This window comes from Capsella rubella, unplaced genomic scaffold (genome assembly GCF_000375325.1).
Source record: "Capsella rubella cultivar Monte Gargano unplaced genomic scaffold, Caprub1_0 scaffold_4, whole genome shotgun sequence".
Taxonomy (NCBI): domain Eukaryota; kingdom Viridiplantae; phylum Streptophyta; class Magnoliopsida; order Brassicales; family Brassicaceae; genus Capsella; species Capsella rubella.
Window position 1 is genome coordinate 5,092,448 of NW_006238920.1, and position 9,292 is coordinate 5,101,739.

The 9,292-nt window shown below is 30.2% G+C and overlaps 1 protein-coding gene across 1 annotated transcript; it reads left to right on the top strand.

The window, feature by feature from the left end:
• Positions 1-5,246: 5,246 nt before the first annotated feature.
• On the top strand, positions 5,247-7,979 carry LOC17887672 (cytochrome P450 734A1). Its single transcript, XM_006293314.2, has 4 exons — positions 5,247-5,553; positions 6,230-6,695; positions 6,778-7,162; positions 7,403-7,979. Exons 1-4 carry the CDS (start codon positions 5,247-5,249, stop codon positions 7,844-7,846), a joined length of 1,602 nt encoding a protein of 533 aa, XP_006293376.1. The 3' UTR covers positions 7,847-7,979.
• Positions 7,980-9,292: the final 1,313 nt, after the last annotated feature.

Here is a 9,292-nt window from a genome sequence, read left to right on the forward strand (position 1 = left end):
TTCCTTCCGAAAAATTTTCCCGCCGAAAAATTCCGACAAAAAATTTTCCCGCCAAAAAAAATTCCCGCCAAAAAATTTCCGACAAAATTTTTTCCGCAATTCCTTTAAAAAACCTTGTAAATATTTATAAATCCTTTAAAAGTCCTTTAAAAACCCTTCTAAATCTTTTAAAAGTCATCCAAAACCTTTCAAAACTTGAGTAAACCTTTTAAAACCATTGTAAATCATTTTATAACATTTATAAACACTTGTAAATCCCTTTAATCCCCTTATAACCGTGATAAATCATTTAATAAAAACTTTTGTAAACTTCTAAAACCCTTTAAAAACCCTTGTAAATCCTTAAAAACCATTTTAAAGAATTTGTAATACCTTTAAAAACTTTGGTAAACCCTTCAAAAACCTTTGTAAACTTCTAAAACCCTTTAAAACTTCTTCTAAATCCTTTAAAACTATTTTTAAATCTTTGAATGCCTTTAAATACAATTTTAAATCCTTTTAAAAACACTTGTAAATCCTTTTAAAAATCCTTGTAAATTTTTTAATTCCTTTAAAAATCCTTGTAAATCCTTTTAAAACTGTTATAAACTTATAAAAACTTTTAAAAACCATTGTAAATCATTTAAAAACCATTTAAAAACCTTTGTAGGCTTCTAAAACCCTTTAAAAACTATTACAAATCTTTTAAAAACCATTTAAAACTCTTCTAAATCCCTTTAAAAACCCTTGTAAACCCTTTAAAAGACCCTTTAAAAAATCTTGTAAACCCTTAAAAAAAATTTGGCGGGAAAATTTTGGAAAAATATTTTTTTTTGCGGGAAATTTTTTGCAGAATTTTTTTTGGCGAGAAAATTTTCTCGGAAAATGTTTTGGCGGGAAAATTTTTCGGAAGCGGAAAATTTTTGGGGGGAAAATTTTTGGATGGAATATTCCTTCCTTTGGGAAAGATTATTCTTTCAAATAGGGGTAAAATGGCCATTAAAATATAGGAGAGGGCAAAAATGAAAATGGTAAAAAAAGAGGGTATTTTTAAAAGAGGGTATCATAAAAAGGTTATTGGTATCAATTTCTCAAAACTTTTTTCTGTAAATGTATGTGTTTTATTAATGACTATTTGTATTTCTAATTTTTATTATTTGCAAAATAAAAATAATTTATAAACTATTGAGAAATAGTTTATAAATTATTCAAATTTTACTTATTTTTATTGTAGTTGATATTAACAATAATTAATAATATGTAATAGGAACAAACATAAATAAAAAGAATAATATGAAATAGAAATAGTGATTTAAGGTGTTGTAAGTTTATAAACAAAACCATTGTAGAGTATAAGATAATAAATAGTTGGTTAATTTAAAATTTAATATTTCAAAAAATAATTAATGTTTTGTTTTTACTTTTATATTAGTTTTGGAATCGAAAAGATAATTAATTATAAAATTAAGGGGGAATTCAAAAATACCCCTTTTCCAATAACACTTTTTAAAAATACCACTCTTTCTAATTTTATCAAAAAGTCACTATAAAATTTGAAATTCATCAAAAAAATATGTATAAGCTTATATTTATAAACACAAATTATCTTTATATGTGTGTAAATTTATAAATATATATTTCATAAATACATTTTAAAACCTTTTAAAAATCATTTAAAAACCTTATAAAAACTTTGTAAACCTTTTAAATACCTTATAAATCCCGTTTAGAACCTTTTAAAACCTTATAAATATTTGGATTTAGTCACGCAATAGTAAAGATGATCTTGATGTACCTTATCAACCATATAAAAGTTTATAATTTTTCATATTTGAAAAGGGGTATTTTTGAAAATGGATAGAAAAGAGGGGTATTTTTAAAAAGGGGTACACCAAAAAGGGTATTTCTCAAAAATTCTCTAAAAATAAATACATTAAAATGTGTTTTAACTATATAATACCATAAGAGATTAAATATAATATTTTGTATTTTTTCTCAAAGTAAAAATTAAACAAAAAAAAAATTGAATATTTTTTTAGTCTATACCGGTCAACATCGGCCAACGATGGTCAGCAAACGGATTCCGACGAACGGGGTACCGGAATAAAATGATCGTGATGTTAACCACATGTCAACATATAGGTGACAAATGTGGGCATGCAATACATATGGTTTGTGTAGTTAGCTATACATTTATATAGTTGAGATGTGTAGTCATGTATTAAGCTAGCTGGCTATCCTTTTTCTTAAAAATTATGTAGGTGTTGAATTATGATGTGGAATGTTAAAAATAAAAAGGTGGAAGTTGTAAACACCAAACCAATGTGGATAATCTAACCAAATAATAGTATGATTGAAAAGTAATAAGCCTACATGTGGAAAATAGCCCAAATCAGTCCAGACTATTTGATTGCGGTTTTGTTATACCTATACTACGATACTCGGTAAATTGCAACCTAAACTCACTATAAATTCAAATTCTCAACCTAAAGTATATGAAATTACCCAAAATCAACATATGCCGATGGTGTTAGTTAACCACTTAACGACAATGAGTCAACCGAGACCGTAGCAATGACGGAGCATCATATATGGGTAATTTGAAGTTTTTTGTGAGTTAAGGTTATCGAATCGAAGAATCGCTAAAGTAAATACTCATCGGATCTTTGATTCGAGAACCCTGAACTCACAAAACGTCCTCGTTTTACTCAACTCCGATGTCCCGTACCATTGTGTCGGCTGACTCTTCGCCTTTAATTGGTTAACTAACACTGTTTAACATATGTTGATTTTGCCTAATTTCATATAGTTTAAGTTGAAAGTTTGAATTTTTATTAAGTTTAAGTTGCTATTTTTGCTGGGTATCGTACTTTGGGCATAAAAAAACTACCGACAAATAGTTTGTGTTGATTTTAACATTTTCCCCATATATTGTGCATACGTTCTTTAATTTTCCTCCTACGTCTTCAAATTCCAATCTCCATTATCTTCCCATAAACCACAAGTTCACAACATTTCATTAGTCTCCTTCATCTCTACTCATGAAAAGAGCAGTAAACTCATACTTAGGCATACTTAGCCTTCTGTTTTAGTTGGGCGTCCCGATATCTGTTTGAATTTGGATATGATTTTCAAACTCTTGCTAGCAGCTACAAAATCCCATTTTTTAAATCTTTTGGTAGATTAGGTTTTTCTTTTTACGTTTGCTTTGATGAACTAACTTGTAATTTCAAACTACATAATCTATATAAATGCGGCCAAAACCAACAAAATTTAAAGATGTCATTAAACCGTTAAATTTAAGGGCCATTCTCTAAAATACCATCATTTTTGTTTTTAAGACAAAAATACCACAAGACTAAAACTAAATTTAAAATTTTCAAACACTAAATTATAAATTCTAAACATTAAACCCTACCCCCTAAATACTATACCTTAAATTGCAAATAATCAACCCAAATCAAAAATTTAAAATTCCATACCATTGAACAATAATTTGATTTTAGTGGTATTTTGGAAAGAAAACCAAAATGATGGTATTTTGAAGAATTCCTCTAAATTTAATATATATTTCAAAAAATGTTATAAAAATGACGTTATTTTAGTTTTTAAAGCTATTTTCTGAAGACCAAAAAACTAAACATATTTCTATGTCTAATTGTGAATTATTATGTATTAAAACTTTCTACTTTGTATGTACTACGAATGTCTATAAGATATAATTCAATTATTTATTTATTAATAAAAGATAAATTCCCAAAAATACACCAATTCTTATATATTTAGAGTACGTAACATTTTCGTTATGCGAATAATAGAGTTGATTAATACCATATTTTTGACACGTTACCGGTTGCCAACTCGTGATTGTTTTCAAAAAAAACAAAAAAAAAAAAGAACAAATCTTAAAATCCATCCATAAATACCCTTTAACATATTTTTGTCCAAACTAATATAGTTTTTTTGTCAGTATCAATTAATTTAGTTAAATCAAATAAAACAAGTAAATTATTGAAATTTATCTTTAAAAACTTCTACTATGCTATACTAACGTATAATAGATATATGAGAATTATAACCTACAAATAAATCAAATGATTGAGAACACCTTCCACATCAATTAATTCATCTAAATTCTAAAGTCAACCACTGTTTAAAAAAAAAACATTTAGAAAAACCATCAGCAATAATTTTACCAAAACCGTTAGGGCATCCTCATTGGGGGTATCTTAGGAGGCTAAGATACCCCCACTTTTCTAAAGAAAATCCTTATATAACATATTTTCTTTGAAAAAGTGGGGGTATCTTAACCTCTTAAAATACCCCCAATGAGGATGGTCTTATAAATAGATCTACCGGCCCAAGTTACAGTCTCTGTTATAAAATGAAACATGACCAATACAAAAATGATAAAATCATGAATATAAGTCCATATAAAAAGGTTTAAATACATCATATATATTTTTTTAATAAATAAAAAAATTTTAGCCAAAACTCATACATTTTTTCAGATTCGAAATTAAAACATGTAATAGATATCGTTCCAAATGCTATCCGAACCGGCTATATCGTATACGTTACATTTCAGAATTTATATAAATTCTGGATATACAGGTATATATACGTATATACATCCTGGTCGTACACATTTAATTTAAGCAGTTGCACCAACAACTAAGTAAAGGACAAAAAACTATAAAAATTTCGCCATCTGCTATACAATATTACTACATAAATAAATGATGTGGAATTCGACAAGAATGAAAACATAAAAATTAAAAACTCACTAGAGACAACTTTTATTTAAAATAAAAAAATAGACTTGTATCACAATCATATGAAAGATGAAACAAAATTGCATTATTATCAGTTTTTTAAATTATTTATAATTATATATAAAAAAAAACCTCAATTCGTTGACCCTTCACTGTCCTCCAATGGCGGCCCCTACGCCGTTGGCCTTGCCTCTCTCTCTTTCTTCATCTCTCTCTCTCTCTCTAGAAAAGCTCAAATAGCCCAGCAAGTTAAATAGTCCAAAAAGAAACAAGATAAGAAGAAACCAAACTCGCAAAGAAACAAAAAGAGAAATAAATCCAATTTAAAAAAAAAAAAAAATCTCCTTTTTAACACCTCATTCCCTCTTTCTCCGGCACTCTGTATAACGAAAAACGAGACCAAAGAAAAAAAAAAGAAAGAAACTTTAAAAACTCTCCTTTTTGTGTTGTTTTTTTTTTGTTTTCTCTTCTCTTTTCTTTGTTTTTCCGACAATGGAGGAAGAAAGTAACAACAACAACAACAACAACAGCAGTAGCAGCTGGTTAATTCTTGTTCTGTCTGTAATGTTGTTTAGTCTTGTAATAGTTAAAGTTATGTCTTTGTTATGGTGGAGACCAAGAAAAATCGAAGAACATTTCTCTAAACAAGGGATTCGTGGTCCTCCTTATCATTTCTTCATTGGAAATGTTAAAGAACTTGTTGGTATGATGCTTAAAGCTTCTTCTCATCCTATGCCTTTCTCTCACAATATCCTTCCTCGTGTTCTCTCTTTTTACCATCACTGGCGAAAAATCTATGGTTAGTTCTTATTTGCTCTGTTTTACTCTGTTTTTTTTCTCTCAGATTCAAAACACTCTGTTTTTTTCTGATTTGTTATAAGACTTTGTTTATACTTTACTAAAAGTTGAAGACTTTATTAAGATTTTTGCTTCTTAATTTTGGGTTTGTGAGTTGGAACCTTTGTGATTTGGTCCGATTCTCTGTGAAATGTGTTTTCATGTCAAGCAAAGCAAAAGTTTTTGTTTTTATTATTACACAAAAATTAAAGACAACTTTTATTTTGTTTTTTTATGTATCTGTGTTTGTTTTGTCATGATCAAATTATGATGTCAGTCAGTACTTTGATGTGAAAAAGGAGGCTGTGTTCTTCCCCACTCTTTCCTCACGGGCTTAGTCATCATTTTTTTTTTCTTCTTCTCTGTTAACTCTTGTCTTCTTTTTTGAAGTCTATTTTAACAAAAACAAAATTCGAAAAAAATGAAAATTTTGGTTGCTGTGCAGTGAATTTAATAGCACTAATGTGGTAAATTATGAAAGAGCAATTAGTGCATTAATAGCAACCAGCAGTGACCATACTCTCTTTTTTGTCAAAGTTCCCAAGTTGAGGATCTGTTCATGTTTTTTTTCTTACAGCTTCTTTTGTCATCATGTAATTAAAAATTTGACAACCAATATTTTTGTTTTTAATTTTCAGGTGCTACATTTCTGGTTTGGTTCGGTCCAACTTTTCGGTTAACAGTAGCTGATCCAAATCTAATCAGAGAGATCTTCTCCAAGTCTGAGTTTTATGAGAAGAACGAAGCTCACCCTTTGGTTAAACAGCTTGAAGGTGATGGACTACTTAGTCTAAAAGGCGAGAAATGGGCTCATCATCGTAGAATCATTAGTCCTACATTTCATATGGAGAATCTTAAGTTGCTTGTGCCAGTGGTGTTACAGAGTGTGACTGATTTGCTTGATAAATGGTCGGAGAAGTTATCTGAAGACGGTGAAATTGAAGTTGATGTCTATGAATGGTTTCAGATTTTGACTGAAGATGTTATTAGTAGAACAGCTTTTGGTAGTAGCTATGAAGATGGTAGAGCAATTTTTAGACTTCAAGCTCAACAAATGCTTCTTTGTGCTGAAGCTTTTCAAAAAGTCTTCATTCCTGGCTATAGGTAAACAAAATTTTCGATATTTTTCGATGTTTTTGTACCGGTCTTGTTGATTAATTTTGTCAGTTCTTGATTTTCTTGATAGATTTTTTCCGACAAGAGGGAATCTTAAGTCTTGGAAGTTAGACAAAGAGATAAGGAAGTCGTTGTTGAAGCTGATAGAGCGGCGGAGAGAGAACGTTGTTGTTGTCGCTGATGGAGACGGCGAAGAATGTAAAGAGTCGCCGACGACGGGTAAGGATTTGTTGGGATTAATGATTCAAGCAAAGAATGTGACGGTTCAAGACATTGTGGAGGAGTGTAAAAGCTTCTTCTTTGCCGGGAAACAGACAACTTCTAATCTGCTGACGTGGACGACCATCTTGCTATCCATGCACCCAGAGTGGCAGGCCAAAGCACGTGATGAGGTCCTCAGGGTATGCGGCTCACGTGATGTCCCTACTAAAGACCATGTCGTTAAGCTCAAAACGGTGCGCTTTCTCTTTCTGTCTTTTGCCTTTATTATCTTTCAATTTCGGAAGTGGTGCATACAACAGTTTTCGTTACCGTTAATCATGGCTTTTTTTTGTCCCCTAATCTACAAGTTTTAATAAGGCTAAATTGTTACGTATACCAAAACAAGATTCAAGGGCAAAAGGGTAATTGTACTAAGAAGATTTGCTGATTAGTAATGTTGATGTTTACCTTATCCTCTTTTAAAATTTTTGCAGTTGAGTATGATCTTGAACGAGTCTCTAAGGTTGTATCCACCTATTGTTGCTACGATTCGACGCGCTAAATCGGATGTGAAGCTAGGAGGGTACAAAATCCCTTGTGGTACGGAGCTTTTAATCCCAATTATAGCGGTCCATCATGACCAAGCTATATGGGGAAACGATGTAAACGAATTCAATCCAGCTCGGTTTGCGGATGGAGTGCCGCGGGCTGCCAAACACCCCGTTGGCTTTATACCATTCGGCCTCGGAGCCCGGACGTGTATTGGTCAGAATCTTGCTATACTTGAAGCTAAATTAACACTCGCTGTAATGTTGCAACGCTTCACCTTTCACTTGGCTCCTACTTACCAGCATGCACCTACCGTTCTCATGTTGCTTTATCCTCAGCATGGTGCACCAATCACCTTCAGGAGATTGACCAATCATGAGGATCGCTAAGAGATAATAAAATTTGTTCCAGACTTGGAAGAAAAATGTCTCGAGCTTTTCATAACTGACATGCTCTTTTTGTTGTCATTTTTTAACCTTCATAAATATATAGTTTTTAACTTTTAAACAATTTTTTTCCTTAGTTCCATTTATTTTTATCAACTTCGTTTGGTTTGTTGTTATGCAGCAACGGTACTTATATGTTTGATTCTTTTACAAATAACTAGGAGTAGGAACAAGATCGATTTACATCAAAAAGAGTACTAACAATTATGTTAAAAATTTGCTTTAATTTTGTATATTGTATTTATTGTAACAGATAAGGGTGTAAATTTTACACATTTTTCATATCATGTTGTGTGGGAGAAAAGACTTAAGACCATCTCTAGCCATGAAAAACTTTAAAAAGTACTTAAATCAAAGAAATATAATTATTTTAATATAATTTAACAATTAAATAAAAATTTAATTATAATAACAAAATATAGCCAATAAGTTTGTGACATGTGTTTGATGGGGTGCTCAAATGGGTTCCAAAGTCACTCTTTTAAGTACTCTTCTTCACTCTCTTTCTTCCATTTTTGTTATGTTTTTTTATATATATTAGAGTGCTCATGTGAGAGCAACATTATAGGGAGTATGTTAGTTAGGGTATGTTAGCATTAATTTAGTATTAAATTTGAAAAAGTAGAGTTTAAGAGTTTTAATTTTGTTTTTTTTTTGTTTTGAGATGTGTTTATTTTGTTTTTAGTTTTTTTTTTAAATTAAATAAATTTATAATTTGTAATATAAGAAAATTAACGATTGATGAGGTAATTTATAATTTATAATCCTGAGTAAAATAAAATTTTCCATTATATAAATATCAACTTACCCAATCCGTAGAAGCTATAGTAATGTCATAATAATTGATTTACAAAAAAAAGAAAAAAAGTAATGTCATAATAATAAATAAAAAGTTACCCAATCTGATTGCGCCACGTAGCGTCTCTTAACCCACCAAATTTATCTTCTCCAACATACGTAGCAATAATAATGAATTTTGATTTATATTTAAAAGCTTAATTCCCTTAAATACTCCTTAAAACCGACCAATAATGTTGGTCTGAGTACCTCGTACTAGAGGTGCTCTAAGCTCTCTGTTCGTTTTGCTCAGTCAGATGATCTGTTTGTACCACTTTTATCGTATCCTTTTATATAATAACTAGGTTTTAACTCGCAATACACCGCGGGATAACATTTTTTTGCATAGGATAAATTTTGATTTATAAAGTTTTTTCTATATTTTAAAAATCGTTTTTATTTTATATTTTGCTTGCTAATTATTATAGATGTAAATTGTATATATAGTTATTTAGTTGTTGCATTTGTAAAACAGCTGTTAAGGCAGGTTTGCTTGTCTATCCCATTAGGTTTGTCCTGCGATGAGTGAATAATATTTTGATCTTTACCGAT

Excerpts from the sequence above, each read along its gene's own strand:
- LOC17887672 (XM_006293314.2), top strand. The coding sequence starts at position 5,247 with ATGGAGGAAGAAAGTAACAACAACAACAACAACAACAGCAGTAGCAGC. Across the intron at positions 5,554-6,229 it reads TCACTGGCGAAAAATCTATG|GTGCTACATTTCTGGTTTGG; the intron begins GTTAGTTCTTAT and ends TTTAATTTTCAG. Across the intron at positions 7,163-7,402 it reads ATGTCGTTAAGCTCAAAACG|TTGAGTATGATCTTGAACGA; the intron begins GTGCGCTTTCTC and ends AAATTTTTGCAG.